Raw genomic sequence first — 22,844 nt, 5'->3', positions numbered from 1 at the left:
GAAAAGGCAAGTGTTCATTGCTGTGTTTTGCAACCAAAGAGAACAAGCAGCCAAGGCCTTTCACACGAGAATACAGGGATGTTTCTGTGTCACAGATGCCGCTCTAGTAACAATCAAGAACATACAGCCAAGGAACTCAAAACATCAGATATTGTGAATATGCTCTTATCCATTCCTCTTTAGCTTTTTATTTTTTTGGTTTCCCCCATTACATAAGCATGCAGGATGAGTAAAAGGATTAAATAAACCTTTTACAATTTTATTCTGGCCTTCATGCACAGAACTAATTTAGCTATATACTGGGTTGTTGTTTATTCACTGACCATGTAAATCAGCAATTGTCCCCACAAACGCGACTTTGCATGTTTATTCCAGCCAAAGGAGTAGCCTTTCTTTCCACTGTACATGAATAGTTCATACTGTATACTCATCTCCAATGGAATCATGACATTTCATATTACTGTCAGTTGCTGCAAAGGGAGAGCAAAGGAAGTGCATGGAAACAATTTGTCCTGTATAGCTGGTTATTTGTACCAAGTGTATTTCCCAAGAGCTGTTTATTATCAGAACAAATGGATAATATACAATACCTTACCAAACACCTACACTGAGCCCTTTTTGGAAGCCAAACAGGAAGTATTTTACAGAATAACTTATTTGTATGAGTGTTTCTAAATTCGCTGTTATGTTCTGTTTTTTTAACACTGTTTTGTTATGCACTCTGTATCTCTTCAACAACACAGAAGAAGGCCCTGTTTCTTCAGAGCCTTTGCATGCTTTTTTTCCTGTTGGGAAAAGGCTCTAAAAGAACAGTGAGTTTCTGTTTTAAGCTGAAATTAGGTATAATGTATAATAACAATGTGGCACAAATAAATGATAAAGCAACTTTTTATTTTAGAAATGCCTAACCTACGTTTTAGTTGGTCAATTCACAGAGCAGTTGAATACAAAGAATTTATGGGAATGACTTGAAATGGCAAAAACTGGAAGGTAGCAAGTTCCTCTTGGATTTGTTCTGAAATAATGTGGTCCACTAAGTGCCATTTCATTTTTTTGACTCCTTGCTCTGAAATGTGGGGCTGAGATAAAAGTTTCAAAAGATGCAGGTGAACCGTGGGCTCAGGGAGGCTAGCACCCGGCCTGCCCCAGAGGCCACCCCCCCCCCCCCGACCTCCAGGCCCCTTCTGCTCCCCCCGAGTTCTGGAGCGCTGGTCCGCTGGCCGGGCTGCGCACCCACCCCCCCAGGTCCCGGAGTGCTGGGCGGACAGCACGCCCCACCCCGCAGCCTTGGAACGCTGGGAGGGTAGCGCAGCCCGCCCCCTCCCTCCCCGGAGCACTGGGCAGCATGAGCACTGGCTCCAACCGCCCACAGTCCCTGGCTGCAGACCGGCCCCCATTATCCCTAGCCCCAGCCCCAGCCCAGGGCCCTGGCCATGGGGGATGAGCTGCAGTCTGCGCTGGCAGGAAGCAGGTCTGGGGGTGGAGCATGGACAGGGCCACGCAGGGCTGTTTGGGGAGGCTTAGACTCCCCCGGCCTTTGATACCTGCCGCCCATGACTGTTCATATCATGCATAAGCTCTGTGTTGTGGAATCTGCAGGCCAGAGGGAACTTTCTGACCGCCTCCATCTGGAGGCTAGGCCTCCCAGTTCATAATTAGTGAGATGTGTCAATGTTTTATAAAACAGTAGCTGTTTACAAGAAAGGCTTAAATTATTGTGAATAATATTTGTTATGAATTTAGCCTTTTTTTCTTATTCACAAATAGTTTGTGAATAGATTCTCTTTTATTAACCTGATCATCATTCACAATTATTTGATAGCAGCATACACACACAAATTTCAGCCTATGGGTTGTTTACAAACTGTTCTTTTTGGCCATTCACTGTTCATTATTCATGCTCTGTGACTGGTCACCTAAGTCACATGACATTCTCCTTCCTGAATAGATCACTGAAACTTTTTAAATAGAAGAGTAGTAGAATAAATAGGAGAATAAAATAGAAAACAATGTATCATGATTACAAATCAAAAACATTTAAAACAAACCTCCATTAAATAAAAATAATAAACCTATTAAAGGGGAAGAAGAGCTTTTATAGTTCTAACTCCTCTCCCAATGCGGCCACCATTAGAAAATGTTTCTTCTGGTTTTGCTTTTAATATTTGATAGCTTTATATTTTAAAAGCCCTGTCTAAAGACTAACAGCAAAAAGTGTCATTCTGTTTTATTATATGTTTAAAATCTCCATCAAAGCATAAAACATGCTTTTAAAAACATGACATACGAAATTATTAAGCTCTTCAAGAGGCTCAAAGGAAATTTTTTATTTACTGTGCAGCTCCTCCAGGGCTACATGTTTTTATTTACTTTATCAAGCCAGAAAAACATTGTTTATTTACATTTGAAATTTTAGAGTTACTTTCAATCTAGAGAAAAAATGGATTTTACACTTGAGTTAGAGAGCTCCTCCAGGTCTAGAATCAAGGAAAACATAAAAATAATAAAAATTTGTAGAGCACTATCTTTCCTGCATAGCTTTTTGTGTGCTATAGGAGGTTGATATTTCTATACCTTAAACAGAAATGTGGTGGAGCATGTATCTACTGTCTAGCTATTGTAGTGCAGTCTGCAGGCTACAAGCAGCCCACAGTGGTTCTCCTGTAACTGCCCTTCAAACTTTCAGGCCAAATGTGAATCCCCTCCATTAGTGCATGAGATATAATTACCACTGCAGCACTAATTGTAGTTCTGCAGCAAACAAGGGGGCAAGTTGTTGGACCAGAAGTCTCTTGGATAATAGTAGGGACATTATCATGTGATGGGTTTTTTTCTCATGGTTCCTGTACTTTTGTTCCTCCCAGAGCTTCCCAACTGATTAATGGGAGATGTTTTGGTAAGAATCCAGTTGCGGGAGTGAGAGTTCTTTGATTGTACTCTGTGTTTCATAGAAGATAGTAACATTTAGAGGAGGAATTTGGAAAAACAGGGAATTAGGAGATTCAGGGGAAAGGTTTATTTGACTGTTACCTTCTCGGCATGTGTTGCTCTGTTGTTTTGACATCCAAATGTTGGTGAGGGAGCAGGTGGTATGGTTTAAGCACCATGTCAGGGAGTGAAAGTTCCCTCTCCACACTAATATCTGTGGATGTTTGGTGTAGTGATTGGTTGTGATGGGAGAGGGTAGTTTAGTCAACTGTTTTGTGCAGATCAGCATTTAGAAGGGGTGAGGGAAGTTTGGCATCTCTAGGGGTCAGATCTAAAGTTGCAGTATATGATTGGTGGTGTATGGGAATTGTAATGGTAAGGCATGTGCCTATGGGTGAAGGAATAGAGAGTATTTAAGTGAAAAATTCTTTAGGTAGTTTAACTTCTCTTCTTGTTTTTGCGGGTTTGCATGAAGTACGGTGTGTGTATGTGTAGCAATGACAGGACTGCCAAGTTAAAAATCTCAGCCACAGCCAAAATTCAAAGATTTTAGAATTTATGAACAGAAAACAAACGGAAAAGACAGAGAAAATTCAAAGGGAATAAAAACTAACATTTTCTGAAATTTCACATTGTTTGACCATCTACTGTGAGAAAACACAGTGATTTATGCCCAATTTTAAGGTCTTTTTAGAACACAATCCTAACTATGGAGTCACTAGCGGGTGCTTCTGTAATGTTGTTTACTATTTAAACAATTCTTGAGTCTTTAATGGCTTAGTCATGCTTTTGTATCCACCTTTTCCACATGGTTTCAAGATCTTATTGCAGCTACAATGTAACAAGTCCTGTAAGGATCTTGTAGGCTTCATGTGGGTAGATTTCTGGTATTGCTTGTATGCTTTTCAATATTTTGTGTCATGTATTGTAGTTTTTATATGAGTGAGTGTCTTGATCTTTGAAAAATTAATGACAAAAATATATTTCCCCTCCTTTAAAAGTTTCAAAAAAACTCTTCAATAACATATTTTAGGTTACGTAAAGCAGATTAATTTAGAGTATTTTCTGGCAGTCATATAGAAGCGTCAATGTTTTGAACATGAATGACCTTTTCTCAAAGATGCTTACAGAGTAATCATGTCCACCTTTGTGAAATATCCACATGCAGTGAAGTGAGTGTGTTTCACCAGCCATACATGGACACTTCTGTGCTGATGCAAGTGAAACTTACTGGCACGACATCATTCTTTGGGATCTCTATAATGAGTTTAGTGTCTTGCTTAAGGAAAGGTCCATTTTTTAAAAGAATATGGTATTTGGGGGGGAAATTCTCAAAAGAATCAGTTTGTGAAATCAGACTATTTTCATGAATTCACATACTATGAAGTTCAAAGATTTTGAATCTATATTCATAATGTGACAGATGTTTATCATATTGCTTAGCACACTACTAGAAAGCTCTCAGACACTACAGTGATGAGTACAATATAACAATCTATACAGAATAGAATAGAATTCTTCTTTATTTCTCAACATTTTGTTGTTTTTAAGAATTACAGGCATTTTCTCAATCTTGAGTCTCAATTCTGCAACACTTACTCACATGAGTAACACTGAGTTCAATGGAACTATTGATAGGTGTGAAGGGTACACATGTGCATAAGTGTTTGTAGGATCAGGGCCACTGGTAGCATTAACAGTGTAGCACTATGTATCAAGATGAGAGTACTAGTATATCTCATATCTTTTTTTGTGTGTGGTTTTTGTAATTCAAACAACTTCTAGTCTATATTGATCTTTCCACTGAAAAGATCTTATTTTATCTGTGTACACATAGCATGGGACAGGTTTCAATTTAAATACTAGTGTCTTGTTGCATATCATTTTAAACCTTTTCTATTTGATACTTACCATAGTTTTAAATGAAATTCTTCCCATTTTATTTTTGCAATTGCCTACATTACTTTGTTAGACTTATTGCCACAGGATTATATTGTGTACAGAACAGGTGCTGTTTTCTCACCAGTGTATTGATTGTGAGATGAATTTCTGTGTAATTATTATTGTTGCTGTTGTTTTGGAATAACATACCTATTATTTGAATATGCATCTAATATACTAATTCTAAAAATAACCACATTTCTAGTGACCATTGCATAGTGGTAACCTACTGAACCTTCTATTGCTTCTGGTTTCTACACAACTCTTACAACTTGAAATGTCAGATGTTATGCATAATTGAGGCTTTCCCATTCTCCGTAATTGGACAGCAAGGAAAAGCTCTTACCTGCAGGCTGTTGAAGATAACAAAGAAGACTAACATCCAAAGGTGCCTGTAAGCCATGTGAAGTCCTCCCCAAAGCCATGTAATGGAAATCAGGGCAAACAGATATAAGACCAGTGGGATCTCTGGAAACCATAAACATAGTCTTTCAGTTGTTATGCCTTGTAAAAAATACTTTCAGCATTACCCATGTATAAAGAAGCTTTAGTTTTCAGATCTCTCTCACTACCCTTTGTGCACCTGAATATCTTGCTTTAAAGGACTAACATTGGAGTTCATGCTCCAGTGATGACCAGGCGCATTTCTGAGATTGCCCACTCTTTGTATTGTGGTGGGGGCAGCGGGGGATGGTAGGGGTATAGATATGTCCTGTCCCTCACTTAGAGCACCACCTGCTGGCTGATTTATCAAACAGATTTGAAAGCTGTTTGTGAAGATGCACAATTGGTGGGGACGAGGTTCAGTGGGAGACAATCCAATTAAATGAGATAAATAAGGACTCTTGCTTTATGGGTGGGGAAGTGTACACGTGGCCTTGGTAAATATGTAAACTAAGTGGAGGAGTTCTTGATAAATCCTGGAAGTTTGGAGGAAAAATAAGGAAGATTTACTTCCTAGAATGGGGGGGAGGGAATCCTAAATATAAACAATACTAAAATCCTTTATGACTCTGACATTTTAAACTGAGAATATTGCTTTGTCACTGATTTGTTGTTACTTATGCTGCAAGTTAAACAAGAGTATGGTCCTGTAAAGACATGAGCATATAAGTAACTTTATTTAACTATTCCCATTGTCTTCAAAGGTAGTATTTGCATGTTGAGTTTACTCACGTGCAAAAGTGCTTGCAGAATCTCACCTAAGCACAAAACCCAGACGATATAAAGAGATCTGTTTTCAAAAACTTAAACTATACACGTCTTTCTGGATTGCCTAATATCCAGATATATTTTATACATGTTTGTCTTCCTAGATTGTCTTATATCCAGATGTATTTCATATCTCTTATTGTATTTGTAGTCCACAGGATCTAAGTATGTTGAGGAAATGATATGGAAATACAGTGCAAAGTTCACAAAAAGGGGAAGCAGAATACAGCATAAATAAATAAAATTATTTTCTTAAAGTCATGTGACTCTGGATTGGCTTCTACTGTTGACAGTTCTCATGACAGATTTCAAAGTCCTTATTTGCCCAGTTTTGTAAATTTCACGTTGCAGAGGTGTTCTGCAAAGCATTGCCCCTTCTCCCTGTAATTAATGCTATGTCAGCAAATTTGACAGACAAGAGAGGGGGATTAAACAAGGTAAATGAGACTACACAGGAGCATGTACAGCCTTTCTTGCCTATGTTTCCTATTGTGTTGCAAGAAAAAAGTCACACGAACATAGCCATGGCATTGGTTGCCTGACTATCTTCCAGCAAGGCAGGGAATAATTACTTCAGGGACTTCATTATTATTTTGGCAATTACTTTTGTTAAAGGAATGTTTAAACTTTCACCGTGGGGGGAACTACTTAGAAAAAAGCACAGCGTGAGCAGGTACTGTACTTTGCAGGTTTCCCCACATAAGACCTGATCCTGCTCTATGAGAACTTTGATATTGATTTCAACATGGACACGGCATTGTTTGACATTCATGATACCTCAATAATGATTTTCAAAGCACCTGCTGTACCTTTCCTGACCAGATTATGTCATGGTTTTGTGCTGCAGATGAAAATCTACACTGTGTATGACAAATGGAAATTTAGGACTCCTGAGGTGAAAAGCTAAAGCATTAAAATAAAGGAACATGTAGCCCTCCAGAACAGTTAACAGGATACATTCCTTATGAGTGGAAGATGCCACAACAAAGCCACTTCAGCCAATAGAGTCCTACGGCCTGAGCACTGAGCTGGGAGCCAGAAAACTCAATTCTAATCCTGGTCCAGGTATTGACTTTCTCCTCTATGGCCAAGGACAAGACATCAATCATCTCTTACTCTGTTTGACCATCTGCAAAATGAAGCTAATAATGTCTATTTCTCTCAGAGCGGTATTGTGAGGATAAGATAGGTCCCTGTGCTCCCCACTGCTGGATGGAGAGGAACACAATACTGCTAACTGAAGAAGGGAAATGTGACTATGCAACACATTGCTCTCATCACAGCTCTTCCATACCAAGGACCTGATCCAAAGCCCATTGAGGTAAATGGAAAGATTCCCATTATCTTCAATGGGCTTTGGAGCAGGCCTTAGCACAGTACATTTTGTTTAAGAGAAACCAGCATGCAAGGTTGTCCTGAGATGCTTTAGGTTTGGTCATGATTTTTTCCATTGATGCTTCAGGGTCTTATGATCAGCTGTCTGCAGGCTCTATCCAGTTTTACTCCCACAGAACCAACCCCAGAGAGGAAAGCATGCAGCAAATTTGCACAGAAAATGAATCTGCAAATGTTTTAGGGTACTAGCAGACGTGGAAAGAAGAAGTTACTCACCTTGTGCGGTAACTATGGTTCTTCGAGATATGTCTCTCTGTGGGTGCTCCACAACTCCCCTTCCTCCCCTCTACTTCAGAGCTAGAAAGGGAACTCCTGGCAGAGCACACGTGGGGTGCAACATATGTCTGGGTCAAATGGACACTGCTAACAAAATTCTCCGATCAACAGCACAGGGATGCAGACACACTTACAGGGGAGCACCCACAGAGAAGGAACTATGGTGGAGCACCCATATGACACTACAGTGGAGCACCTACAGTGGAGCACCCACAGAGACACTACTCGAAGAATGGGAATATCCATGCCATTACAGTGTCTGTAATTTTTACTCCTATTGACTTCATAATGCATTCAAGTGTTTTAAGATGTAGAACACTTTAAAGCACTAAGTATTATGCAGTGCTCTATTTCTTACTATAAGTGTTAAGTATTTCTTTTCACACTACGTTGTATGCATCACTGAACCAGATCTGACAAACACTGATTAGATATTTGCTTTTCATATTTTTGAAAAGATAGGATATAATTGGCAGTTCTATTTGCTAATATCTGAGAGTACATAAACAACTAATTCTTTTGTGAGAATTACCACATTTTTATTTTTAAACATAAAGTAAGGAATTGTGCTATTATCTAACTTAACACTTTTCTATAAATACGGAAATTCAGCAGTTACCAGTACAACTATTAATTTATCTGTGTTCAAATGTTAATGAATAGAAATGCCATTTCTTGTCTAAATTTCACAATCATTTACAGTATCTTTGTATTCCTTTAATTAACTTAGCTCACAGTACCACGTAAAATGGAATTAATGCAATGTAGTAAAGACAAAGAGCAGTAATGTACACACATTCTAAAACCCATAGTTGGGCCTAAGAAGTTAGCAGTGCAAAAACAAATTCAAAGTAAGTTCAAACAACTTCTTTCTTATAGTAGATTTTTATTTTCTTTTGCAATGTAACTTTACCACTGGAAAACTCGAGTGCTGATGGAACAAAATGAATCTGCAGAGCATGCCAAAAGCAGCATTTCTCCACGTGCAAGCCAGATTTTTGCATGTGCAATATTAGCTTTAAGTAATTTTAGCCAAAAAAAAAAAAAATCTGAAATCCATAAAGACTTAACACATCTTAAGAGTAAAAGATGAAGAAAATGGATTGATAAACTATCTATCTCAATCTAAACTACTTTTGAAGTATGGGGAGCCTGATTCTAATGTCACTTTCCCACCAGCACATATCAAGAACAACACTGAACTCAACTGAATTAAACCAATGTAAGACCAGTCCAAGTAAAATCAGAATCAAGCCCAGTAAATCTAACAAGATCTCATAGACATCATCTGAGATGGTGAACTATAACTCTATAATAAATATAATCACAAGCTTTGGGATCTGTACGTGTCAATTTAAAAAAGATACAAAGAGCGTCTCTGGCTTGCTGTGTGCCCAATGTTGTTATAAGAACAGCCTCGGCTTTATTATGCAGCCGTATGGTCAATAAGGAGATCATAGCCGAGTAATAGACTGCTGAAGCTCAGCCAGTCTTTATCGTTCAAAAGCTGTCTGAGCTCACCTCATTGACATTTCGTTCTGACAACTGGGTATATTTTGATCAAACAATGCCTCAAAAACTAGGACAAATAAACCTGCTAAGCAACTGTAAAATACCTGGTTTTAAATAGTTTGCAAAAATAGGTACAGGGTAAGAAAAGAGAGTATCAATAAATAGGTCTGAATTCAACAGAGCTTGGAGTTGAAGAGACTCTAAATGTCTGTGGTTTCTTTATGGAAAAAAAATGGTGCTTTCAGACAAATGTGTTTTCTCTTACGCTCATTTAAGTCTAAAACCAAACCAGGATCAAATAAAGAGCAAGCACCCACCTACATATTCCCTCAATAAACCACAAGTAATACAGAATAGAAAGCTGTGGTGGAACAGTAAAGTCAGTGGCAGTACAGTGTGGGTGGGACATGTTGCAACACAGCTTTGGTGTGCGTTATATACTGTAACTTGAACTATATTTGGTCCCTACCCATGGCAAAACTACATATCATCCATTGTTTAGCACTTTAGTAGGTGGAGGGTTTAATTTAAGTTACTGTCAGGCCATCCATTTCCTGAAAATATATATTACCACCCTGATTGGGCACGACTGTTTCTGTGAGATCCATTTCTTTTCCATAGTTACAGGTCTTTTGCTCATTGTCTTAATTATGGAATTCCCTGCTCTCAAATCATTATTGTCCCAACCTTTGGATTAAATTTTTGTCCAGTTTTTACATATACTACTGGGTATGACTTAGGGAAAGAGTCACATCATGTCCAATGTGGTTGAATGGCTTTAACTGTGAGATTCAGACCAGATCATGACACTCCTGCATTCTGAAAAGCTCTCTGATTCCCATAAAGAAATGCTGAAATATGCAGTATTGAGGCATAACCATTACCTAATGAGTCACCAGACCTCTCAACTGTATTGTGTTACATGGTATTTCATGTTTTAGTGCCACTTCTCACCAGGGTTGGCTCTACCATTTTTGCCGCCCCACGCAAAAAAAAAAAAAAACGCCCGGACTGTGCTGCCCCAAAAATGGACGGAATGCCGCCCCTTAGCATGTGCCGCCCCAGGCACATGCTTCCTCCGCTGGTGCCTGGAGCCGGCCCTGCTTCTCACTCCCTGAGGTGGGGTACTGCATCTGCGATGTTCTGGGCAACAGATAGAGCAGTGCCTGCCAGGAGGGTAGAATGGAGGAAGGAGGGAGAGTGCCTGCATGTGGCAGACTCCTTGCATGTGTGTGGTGACACCTCACCATACACGGGCACTGACAGGCACAGGGAGGAGTTGTGAGGGCCTGCTGCCAACACCACCACTTTCTTCCTGGCAAAGCAAGGAGCTGCTGCCTCTGTACATTCCAAAGCAATTGAAAGGTCTGTAAATGAGAGGGCAAAAACAGGGAGAAAGCAAAGATAAGAGCAAATATGGGGAGAAGAGGAAAAGTAAACAACAGAAGAAAACTGAAGAGGGAACAAAGGGAGCAAACAAAGGGTGAGCAAAGTAGGAGGAGCAAACCAGTGTTCCCCATTTTGGTCCTTGTCACAAGTTTTGATGACTTGTGTCACATGTTGGCAAGTCGGAGTTAAAGTGAATCCGTAATTCCCAATTCACTTTAACATCGTGCAGTTTTGTCTACACATTTAATCTGTGTTAGCCTTGTAAGCAATATATTTACTACAATATGATGTTTGACATTGCCAGTCATAACCGACTTTGTAAGGGAGAACTGAAGTACTGGGTACTTGTTTGCACAATTTGAATCTACAACACATGAAATACTGTGTGGAGTGTACATTAATTAATCCCATCTTCAAAAATGCCATTTACATGAATGCCCCACACTTTGCAGTTGTTAAAACTAGTGAATATGAAGGTAAGCAATGAACATTAAAGAGAAGCACATTCCCAGACTAAGAGTTTAGGGAACCAGGAGCTCTTCTCTAAAAATGAATTCATAATAACAATAATTAACATAGCCAGGGCCGGCTCCAGGCACCAGCCGAGCAAGCTGGTGCTTTGGGCGGCAATTTGAACGAGGTGTCATTCCGCCCAATCCTAGGGCGGCACGGCCGCTTTTTGTTTGTTTGTTTGTTCTGCTCCAGCCGCCCTGTAGGGGGCGGCGGCGCAGAGGACGGGAGCGCCCTGCAGCAAGCCCGGCAGGGCAGTCCTCGTCCTTCCCTCCCTGACGACCACGGCGGGAGGGGCCACGTGGCAGCGCCCCGCTGTAGCCCTGGCCGCCCCCTTCTCTCTCTCTCCCACCTGCTCCCTCCTCCTCTCCCCCCCCCCCCCGCTAGCCGTTCTGGCCGCCCCGTTTTTTTTTTGCTTGGGGCGGCCAAAAAGCCAGAGCCGGCCCTGAACATAGCCTGAAGTCCATTTGTAGGGTAAGATTCAAGTTATGGGAACAGAAGATTATAAAAATGATTCAGAGTATCATCATAAGAAGTAATCTATGTGAATAGATTATTAGAAAAACATCCCACTGCTTCACAGAACGCCAACAGAGCAACCTCTGTCTAGAAGTAGTGTGATCAGCCATTCACATTATCATGAGCAATCAACCAGAAGAGTTTTGAATAAGTTGCAACTTCAGGCAAAGCAGCAGGAAAACCTATAAAAGTATAAAATTACCATAATGCAGATGAAAAGTGGCAAAAGACACAAACAGGAAACAATTGCCTTGTTGGGCTGGTGATTTTTAGGAGATTATGCTGTAATAGTAAAATTGGATAATAAAAGTGTTGTTACAGACTCAGCTGAGCTCCCCCTTTGCAGACAGTCACCAGGCTTCTGGACCCAAAACCTTGGATCCCATGTGCTCTTAAGCTTACTGAGTCTGAGCAGCATCCAGACACTGACTCTATAGCCAGCCTTTCAGGCACACTCCTGGGATACAGACTCTAATGCTGGAACCCCTTTCTGGAATGTGGGGCCCTGCAGCTCAGCTGCCTTAGGCCCCCAAGACAAATATGGATCTCTTAAGTCTCCCCAGTAACTTTTGTATGCCCTCTCCATAGCTCCAACCTCATGGGCACTCTGGATTCAAATTTCACCCTTTGGGGACTTCATGACAGTTATAGCAAGTAACCCAGAGACTTTGCAAAGGCACCTTTAAACCAATCTCACGTTACTGAAAGACAATGAACAAGAGAGAGACACAGATCTATGGAAAGATAAGCACTTGTCTCATTTTCCACATCCCTCCTCAGAGTTTTTTGTGTCTTAGAGTCTTCCAGGGAGTCCAGGATTCTTCTGCGCCCTCACTCCTCTTTCTGGTTTTGGTCTGTCCACCTTGAGTCTCCCTTTTATGAAGTTTGTTAGGTGAGCCCCACTGCATGGCTTCAAGTTTATTACCAGTTGATTTGTTGCTTAGCTCCAGCCCACCTGAAGTGCACATTGGGAAAACTGGTTCCCCCTAGGCTGCAGCAAGCTCATTTTCTTGGGTGCTTCCATTTGAATGGAAGACCATTCAGGCTGACAGCTCTTGATTGCTCTCCATTATTAGCCCTCCCACATGCAAGGATTCCCCCTGACACCTCCCAAGTGTGTCATCCCAAGATGGAGGCTATAGTGCCAAAGTGAAGGCTTAGTACAGTTTAACAATTAATATGCCCATTCAGCAAATAGAAGACATATAGAAACATATACTAATCTGTCTCAAGGGTATTGAGGGAAAGCCCTGCTGATAAATTCAGCTCCTACATCAGAAAAAACAATATATAAAATACAATGAATTTGGTAAACATAGTACCCTTGATTTTGAAACTGCTGGTTGCTAGAATGTTAATGGCCAATTTTCCTTTGCTTCTGTTTGTAAACACAATATATTATATTTAGAAGTTCCTTTGTTGTTTGTGCAACAAAAATAGCCTAACTGTATCTGATAACTGTTTCCTGAATTTATTATTTAAATCTGATTCATCACAAAGAAGAACTGTCAAAAGGATCAAGACCCTTTGGGACACTTACACCAAGGTTGAGCCAGAATAGAAGGAAAAATGTGAATTAAATTAAGAATTAATAAACTGGAAATGGTGTATGTGCCTTTTTATGCAGAATATGCTTTTTTTTTTTGCTTGTGGAACATAAGGAATATTCTGTTATGAAAAACAAATAAAAAAGAATTAGGTGCACACTCACAAGCACTCCTAAATGTTTGTATTTTTGCTATTATGTTGCCTATTTTTCTTGTGCCTGGAGTGTTTACAGTTTTTATAAAAATGGAAAAGTCAATAAAAAGAATGATTAAAAATATTGCTTGTTGTGCTTTCCCCCCTTTAAGTTGTTGAACTGGCAGTGAGATTCTAATTTCTCTTAATTGTTCTCGGCTAGAGTTGAAGACCCACTGCAGAATCTGGATTAAATTTTCAGATACTCTATTCCTAGCTGGTCTGGAGGGACGGTGATATTCATGCACTGTGAATTTCATTGTCTAACTGGAGACCTAAGTTCAGTAAAAACTGCAAAGACTCTTGCTTAGCAAGCCATGAAGAGCTGTATGTTTAAAGTGAATATATAGAGCTGGGTGAATACTGAAAAACATTTTCTGATAGTAGAAATTCAAATGAATGAGCTTCAACTGTGCTCATACCATCTTTGTGTTCACTTTCCACAAATATTCTTGAAAACAAGTTTGTTGGCAGGAATTGTCACAGAAAAACAAGGAAATAAAGGTATTGCGGAATATTTGTGGAAAGAGAATGTTAAATTTGTAATCATGTCCAGTTTCAGTTTCCCTATAGCTAGTATATCCTAATTATGGACTCAGTTCTGTTCCCATGCCATATGACTTCAATGTCAGCAGGATCACACTCTCTAAACCTCAATATTAATTCTCCTGAGGGGTGTTTACCACTGTACACTTTCCATTTGGTTCCTGTCGGAGATGATTACTGAGATGCTCTGTATATATAAAAATTCTCATACTCAACAGAACATGTTTGCAGTAGGGCTGGGCAAACTGGTTTGAAAATAATCTGAATCAGTCCAAACTTTAAATCTCCTTTCTAGGCAAACCAAATTTACATCTTCGTAAAGTTCTGATTTGCTTAGATAAAAATACATTCTTGTAAACTAGTCTTTTCCTTCATAGCATTCTCCTTTTCATGACTAGGTCAGACATTCATTCTTTCCCAAAATAATAAAAATTTGACTCTCCTGTGCCCCTCTGTCTCCTTGACCTGGTGCCAGCTACCTCCAATGCAATGTGATACAACATATGGCAATGTAGATGCTATCATGCAGCGATGCAGCTTAGTGTTCATGTCTTCAGTTGGAAAGTAGAGGAGGACAATCAATTCCAGCCCTCCTTTGCCCCCTAGAAAAAGCATAGGGTCGGAAGAGAGCAATGATCTCTACATGTTGCTTTGCGCCTTTGAAAAAAGAAATGCCCCCAAAATCAGTGAAATAGGAGTGTGAAACCATGTCTTGCCTTGCTTTGGTGACCTGTGATGCTGGCACAAGGATGTAGGAGAACTCAAACATGCCCAAAGATTGCAGAATTTGTTTATACAGTCTACAGTAAAAATAGACATTGAAGAAAAATAAATGGAAAGATAAAAGCCTGAATGTTTAATTTGAAAACAATCTGTTTATTTCCTATCACAGTTGAGAAATAGCCTAAAGAACTATTCCTATTTCTAACTGCCTAAGGAATTCATTCATGTGAAAATATGTCATCCCTCAAGCTGGCTTAGGGTGAAATTTTCCTCTGAGATCCATATGATAATATCCAATGTTGCTATTCTGTGCTCACTACCCAGAACATGTGGGAACCCCTTTCGGCATTGATAATAATCTATCCACACCGATAGTGAAGTACAATACTTCCATTCATATCCAAGGGGAGAATTTTGCCCTTTCAGGGAGACATGGGCTGATTTGCTGTGAAAGAGAAAGTTGTACAAGCTAAAGCTGCTTTAAAAGTTATGCTTCCAAATCTCTGGGAAAAGACACTTTTTTGGACTCACATTTCAAGCTTAGGTTACCCACCTAGAGCTCTGATTATTTTGAAAGTTTCCAGTGGTGTAAATGGTATTTTGGGACAAATTGTGCCGTTCTGACTTCATTCAGCAAAACTCCTATTGAAGTTGATGAAAGTTCTGTTCAAGAAAAGATCATAGAATCCAGCACTTTAGGAGATAAACCCACTGTCGTTTAAAGAATAAAGTAGAATTTGTCTGAGCTTTTCCCATAAACTACACTAAGATCCAAAAAGAGTAGATAAGGCAAAAGTTAGACAAGAAGTGCTCTCAAAACAAATAAATAATTCAGCAAATTGTGTGAAAAATATTTAGCCTCTGGATTGTTTGTGAAACGATTTCTGTGAATATTCGTTTTTCACTATTCACATTGGTAATTAGTCTATATTGCATGTTATTTTTACAACTTTCTAACTGGATGATTCCCAAACAGCTTTCATGATGACCACATAAACACTTCTGCGAGTGTATATTTGTATGAATATTTGTGTGCAAATGCATATATAAATGAGAATTTGTATGCTTTCTGCAAACATTCTTTGCTCACTGGAATCAACATGAAAAGAAAGAGTTCACAAATACCAGCAAACTGAATCATCAGGTTTTATATCCTAGTATATTTGCAAATACTTTTCTTCTATATTTGCACAGTTCGATCCTTTAAACATGATCATGATGTCACTCGCACCACTTTATACCCTCTTCATAGAGAGGACTACCTAGAGACATCAGACAGTTCTCTTCATAGAATCACAGAATATCAGAGTTGGAAGGGACCTCAGGAGGTTATCTAGTCCAACCCCCTGCTCAAAGCAGGACCAATCCCCAACTAAATCATCCCAGCCAGGGCTTTGTCAAGCCTGACCTTAAAAACCTTTAAGGAAGGAGATTCCACCACCTCCCTAAGTAACTCATTCCAGTGCTTCACCACCCTCCTAGTTAAAAAGTTTTTCCTAATATCCAACCTAAACCTCCCCAACTGCAATTTGAGACCATTACTCCTTGTTCTGTCATCTGCTACCACTGAGAACAATCTAGATCCATCCTCTTTGGAACCGCCTTCAGGTAGTTGAAAGCAGCTATCAAATCCCCCCTCATTCTTCTCTTCTGCAGACTAAATAAGCCCAGTTCCCTTAGCCTCTCCTCATAAGTCATGTGCCCCAGCCCCCTAATCATTTTCGTTGCCCTCCGCTGGACTCTTTCCAATTTTTCCACATCTTCCTTGTAGTGTGGAGCCCCAAACTGAACATAGTACTCCAGATGAGGCCTCACCTATGCCGAATAGAGGGGAATGATCACGTCCCTCGATCTGCTGGCAATGCTCCTACTTATACAGCCCAAAATGCCGTTAACCTTCTTGGCAACAATGGCACACTGTTGACTCATATCCAGCTTCTCGTCCACTGTAACCCCTAAGTCCTTTACTGCAGAACTGCTGCCTAGCCACTCGGTCCCTGGTCTGTAGCAATGCATGGGATTCTTCCGTCCTAAGTGCAGGACTCTGCACTTGTCCTTGTTGGACCTCATCAGATTTCTTTTGGCCCAATCCTCTAATTTGTCTAGGTCCCTCTGTATCCGATCCCTACCCTCCAGCATATCTACCACTCCTCCCAGTTTAGTGTCATCTGCAAGCTTGCTGAGGGTGCAATCCACGGCATCCTCCAGATCATTAATGAAGATATTGAACAAAACCAGCCCCAGGACCGACCCCTTGGGGCACTCCACTTGATACCAGCTGCCACCTAGACATGGAGCCATTGATCACTACCCATTGAGCCTGATGATCTAGCCAGCTTTCTATCCACCTTATAGGCCAAATAATCAATTCCTTAATTCAATTTTTGATTATGCAAATGTAAAATAAAATATAGTGGGAAACCATACTTTAAATAAAAGTATAGTAAGCCTTAAAACACAGTATATATTCCCATGAGACGGTTCAGTGACCTAGCCACTTCTCATGTGACAGTAAAGAAATATTTGACAAGACAGTCAAAAAGACTATTATTTATTATGTATATGGTGCTGTATATGTTCAGTGCGTTTCACAGGCAAGTGAGATGACAGGCCCCCTATCTCGAGAAACTTACATTCTGAATATACTAATAATTAGATATTACCCTTGTAAAAGCTAAAAATACTGCCAACCATACCAGAAAGCAACTTGCGTGTAATATTTTCCTTGGGGAATGGATCTGCTTGCAGAAGTCCTAAGATAATTAAAGTCCAATTTCCCTTGATGATATATGACTACTGGAATGTTCACCCCTCTTCTCCTGATAAAAAAGCTCTTATTGACATTTCATTGTGCTTTCTTCACAACTTCATTTTCTCCAGACACCTCACAATGCCCTTTCCACTCTGCTTTTGTACTGGCTTACAACAAAGCCCTGACAACCCATACTAAGTTAACTAAGCCTTTGTTCATATCTACTAGTTCATGCTTTTGATTCACCCAGGCATGGTTACTGTTAATATTTTCTGCATCCTCCTTGTTGACTTTATGTATGTTATTGCCTACGTATTGTCTTTCCTTAATGACACCTAGACATTGGATAGGATTGAATCCATTAGTTCTATGCAAACAGGATTGAAAGTTATCTAGTAGTTAAGTAGGCCAGTGAATTTTACATATTTGCATTGATCTGATTTTCCCATCTTACATGAATGAATCAAATGTTTTACACCTCATTTCAAAATGCAACAGATTAGTAATTCTAATATTACAAATAAAAAATTAAAATTCACAAGAACAGATAGAAAAAGATTAATGAACAGACTTTCATCTCAAAGCAGCAGAGCTGAATCCAGGCTCAGTACACAGTGACAAAGGCCCCAATCCCGCAATACGCTCTGCAAGGTTAATCTTTGTGTCTGCACAGATTTTATTGCAGGTCTGGACCTAAATGTCATTACACCTGACAGTTCAGTGAGAGGCCTGTGTGAAAACTGGGGATCTCTGCCCACTTCCTAGAGAATTAGTGTCCACATCACAAAATCTATCATTACTGAGACTGGCAAAAGGATGCTAGTTGAAAGATTAATGATGAAGTGGATTTAGAGGGTGAACTTCCCGTTTTGACCTACATTGAGATACATTAGCTGGTCAGAGTAGGGAAGCATGCATTGCTTGTGAATGTGTTGTACTTTGCTTTCTAATTAGACAAAAGACGTAAGCATCCAGGGCTTTCATGTACAGGAGATTCACCAAACATCTTCATACACAACCCATTAAAGAGTAAGATGGTGGATCAAAATATCTTTGAAATATGAAAAAGGATTCCTTGTAACTGAACTTACAGTATTAATCACCATTGAACAATAGGGTTACCATACGTCTTCTTTTTCCCGGACATGTCCGGCTTTTTGGCACTCAAACCCCCGTCTGGGGGGAATTGCCAAAAAGCCGAACATGTCCAGGAAAATGCCGGCTAGGACTTCCCCTCCCGCGGCGGCTCTGCTCCTCCCCTGACTCTTCGGCTCTGTTTAAGGGTCCGGAGGCATGGGGACTGCCTGAAGCCGGTAGCGCTGGGGCAGCTCGGCTCTTAAACAGAGCCGAAGAGTCAGGGGAGGAGCAGAGTCTCCGGCCGCGGCGGCTCTGCTCCTCCCCGACTCTTCGGCTCTGTTTAAGAGCCGAGCGCTACGGGCTTTGGGCAGCTCCCATACCTCCGGACCCTGCACCGCCGGAGCCCGGGAGGGGAAGTGCCCGGCTGGGGGCGCAGGGTCCGGAGGCAAGGGGGCTGCCCGAAGCCCAAGCGCTACCGACTTCACGGTTTGCCGGGCAGCCTCCAGACCCTGCGCCCCCGGCTGGGCGCTTCCCCTCCCGGGCTCCAGCTGCGCTGGGGAAGCGCCGGCCGGGGGCGCAGGGTCTGGGGGCTGCCCGGCAAACTGTGAAGCCAGTAGCGCTCGGGCAGCCCTTTCCGCGTGGCTGGGAGTAGGAGGGAGGAGGGGGCGGAGTTAGGGCGGGGAAGGGGTGGAGTTGGGGCGGGGTGGGGGTGGGGAAATGGGCAGGGCTAGGGCCCGTGGAGGGTCCTCTTTTTTTATTTGTTAGATATGGTAACCCTATTGAACAAAGGAATCATTCTTTGTCACACAGTGTGCTGTGCGACTTTTAGGTAGGCTGCAGGCATTGCCTTTTCTATCTCTGGAGGGTAAGTAGAGAACAAAGTGCAAACAAGCCATATAATGCTAAGTATCAGGGGGTAGCCGTGTTAGTCTGTATCTAGTGGGAGAACACTGGTTTTTGAGTATTATGATTCCTGATGTCAGATTTGTGTCCATTAATTCTTTTGCAGAGAGACTGTCCGGTTTGGCCAATGTACATGGCAGGTGGGTATTGTAGTTTTAAGAATGCTTGATAGAGATATTGTAGATGCTTGTCTCTATCTGAGGGATTGGAGCAAATGCGGTTATATCTTAGAGCTTGGCTGTAGACAATGGATCGTGTGGTGTGTCCTGGATGGAAGCTGGAGGCATGTAGGTAAGTGTAGCGGTCAGTAGGTTTCCGGTATAGGGTGGTATTTATGTGACCGTCGCTTATTAGCACAGTAGTGTCCAGGAAATGGACCGCTTGTGTGGATTGATCTAGGCTGAGGTTGATGGTGGGATGGAAATTATTGAAATCATGGTGGAATTCCTCAAGAGCTTCTTTTCCATGGGTCCAGATGATGAAGATGTCATCAATGTAGCGCAAGTAGAGTAGGGGCGTTAGGGGACGAGAGCTAAGGAAGCGTTGTTCTAAGTCAGCCATAAAAATGTTGGCATACTGTGGGGCCATGCGGGTACCCATCAGCCATACCATCAGGGGCTCGTTCACCTGCACATCTACCAATGTGATATATGCCATCATGTGCCAGCAATGCCCCTCTGCCATGTACATTGGCCAAACCGGACAGTCTCTACGCAAAAGAATTAATGGACACAAATCTGACATCAGGAATCATAATACTCAAAAACCAGTGGGAGAACACTTTAACCTGTCTGGTCATTCTATGACAGACCTGCGGGTGGCTATTTTACAACAGAAAAACTTCAAAAACAGACTCCAACGAGAGACTGCTGAGCTGGAATTGATATGCAAACTAGATACAATCAACTCAGGATTGAATAAGGACTGGGAATGGTTGAGCCATTACAAACATTGAATCTATCTCCCCTTGTAAGTATTCTCACACTTCTTATCTAACTGTCTGTACTGGGCTAGCTTGATTATCACTTCAAAAGTTTTTTTCTCTTACTTAATTGGCCTCTCAGAGTTGGTAAGACAACTCCCACCTGTTCATGCTCTCTGTATGTGTGTATATATATCTCCTCAATATATGTTTCACTCTATATGCATTCGAAGAAGTGGGCTGTAATCCACGAAAGCTTATGCTCTAATAAATTTGTTAGTCTCTAAGGTGCCACAAGTACTCCTGTTCTTTCTCCTGGAATTGACACCTCCTCATCTATTATTGAGAGTGGACTACATCCACCCTGATTGAATTGGCCCTGTCAACACTGGTTCTCCACTTGCGAAGTAACTCCCTGCTCTCCATGTGTCAGTATATAATGCTTGCATCTGTAACTTTCACTCTATGCATCCGAAGAAATGACGTTTTTACTCACAAAAGCTTATGCCCAAATAAATCTGTTAGTCTTTAAGGTGCCACCAGACTCCTTGTTGTGTTTATATAATGCTAAGTACATATGAAACAAACTGTTATGTTTTGTCATTTGAATCTTATACAAACACATATTCCTGTTAGCTAATCTGGTACTTTACCAGTGAAGGACAAATCAACTTTGAGGAAATTACCAGACTCCATATACTTGATATTTTATTTTTGCACTGCAGAAGATATATTTCTAAAAGCTGGATGCCGTGACATGCCGGCACATATACAATACATATAATATTTGTCTAATTAGTAAATAGTTATTTAGTCAGTTAAGATTTTAAAACTATATCACTGCAACTTTTGGTACTGGAATCTAACAAAGGTATCTTTTATATATTTGTATAATGTCATATCCTGGACTTGTGAAATGAATTTGGTAGTGATTCACTTCTTCTCTTTTATTCAACTTATTTTTTCTGTAGATAGATGAAACTCTCTTTACATATAAAAACTGATTCAAGAACCATTTGAGAGTTTATAAAACCTAATAGCTAAATTCAGCCTTGGCCAATGGAATTGCACCTCTTTACACTATAGCTAAATTTGATCCAGACACTATGAAAAGAAAACAGTTCTTTTTACAAGTCATTCACACAGTGCCCTGTTATTAAAGTATTGGCTTAAATTGCTGTACAGCACATTAGAACTTGGTTTAGTGAACACTATTTTATTAATAATCATTCTAACAGGAAAGACCAATCAACACCCATCCCTGCTGTGCCTGAGACAGATTTTTTTTTTAAAACTAGCATGTTTCTCATGTACAGAACTTTTATTCATTTACTTGGGACTAATACTCTGAAATTTCAAAACAAAAGGAGTAACTCTAAACCATAAATAAACATGATCCACTCCTTATTCCTGAAGTATGATGTTCGCTTTAGTGCAGACACCCCACACAATATCCTATATTTTGCTCAAGACCATATTAAAAGTTTAAGTAGTGCAATGGCCTTTGTCTCCAATTCAGCAAGATACAAAGCATGTGCATAACTTTAATCATGGAAATACAGTCCACTGACTTCAAAGGGACTACTAATGTGCCTAAACTTATGCATGTGCATAAGGACTTAACTGAATCTGGATTTCTATGCAGGTACTCTGCACTAGATTGAATTCCACTTTAAGTTAGAATTGCCTTCAATGTTTTTATTTGCCTTTGTGGAATCCTCCCATGTGTCCTACCTGCAGCATTGGTTCTTCCTCTGAAAATATCATCATATGCTTTCCACTGGGGAGTCACCTGGTAGGCATGGATGAATACCACAAATACCACCACCAGGCACATTAATGGTACGAGAGCAGCAGTGAAGAGGGCAGCATAGACATTTGGAATAAAGCATCTGGAAAAAAGCAAAAAACAAAAAAGCATCCGTCATTTATTACATTACAAACAACTTGGACAGTTACAGAAATGAACTTTCTAATACAAATACAGTAGAACCTCAGAGTTAAGAACACCTCAGGAATGGAGGTTGTTCATAACTCTGAAGTGTTCATAATTCTGAACAAAACGTTACTGTGCGGAAAAAAATGCTGTTTTTAACCATATTAATTCAAATGAAACAAGCACAGTTTCCTTACCTTGTCAAATCTTTTTTTTTTAAACTTTCGCTTTATTTGTTTTTGTAGTTTACATTTAACAAGTACTGTATTGTATTTGTTTGTTTGTTTGGCTGTTGTTTTTTTCTCTGTTGCTGCCTGATTGCGTACTTCTCATTACAAATGAGGTGTGTAGTTGACCGGTCAGTTCTTAATTCCAGTATTCGTAACTCCGAGGTTCTATTGTACTTTTGATTGATCATGTGTTTTACAAACCACAAATGCTTTCATTATCTACCTAAAGTAATATCACTTGACAGCACTATTTTCAAATGGTTCTTAACTGCTTAACACACCTTAACCAAAATAATACATTGGCACATTAGTAATATCATATTCTTTTTTTTT

At 40.3% G+C, this 22,844-nt stretch overlaps 1 protein-coding gene and 1 long non-coding RNA gene across 8 annotated transcripts in view; one reads left to right on the top strand and one right to left on the bottom strand.

Moving 5' to 3' along the window:
• ADGRV1 (adhesion G protein-coupled receptor V1) overlaps nucleotides 1-22,844 on the bottom strand; it is a 443,810-nt gene that overhangs the window by 53,922 nt on the left and 367,044 nt on the right. For 4 of the 6 annotated variants that reach the window (XM_008167448.3, XM_008167450.3, XM_008167449.3 and 1 more), the window contains 2 exons: nucleotides 22,080-22,237; nucleotides 5,216-5,337 (listed from right to left, as the gene is read on the bottom strand). In XM_008167448.3, the coding sequence (XP_008165670.3) occupies nucleotides 5,216-5,337; nucleotides 22,080-22,237 (280 nt within the window). Of the gene's footprint in view, nucleotides 1-323; nucleotides 471-5,215; nucleotides 5,338-22,079; nucleotides 22,238-22,844 lie in introns of all 6 variants that reach the window. The other 2 variants (XR_508681.3, XR_010602226.1) reach the window with 2 other exon arrangements.
• The window catches only part of LOC101943445 (uncharacterized), a 142,699-nt gene that overhangs the window by 32,670 nt on the left and 87,185 nt on the right, over nucleotides 1-22,844 (top strand). The window lies entirely within an intron of this gene.

Source organism: Chrysemys picta, chromosome 6 (assembly GCF_011386835.1).
Source record: "Chrysemys picta bellii isolate R12L10 chromosome 6, ASM1138683v2, whole genome shotgun sequence".
In the NCBI taxonomy this organism is placed as follows: Eukaryota; Metazoa; Chordata; order Testudines; family Emydidae; genus Chrysemys; species Chrysemys picta.
The sequence above is the reverse complement of the archived record's forward strand: the minus strand, read 5'-3'. Positions and strand labels throughout refer to the sequence as shown.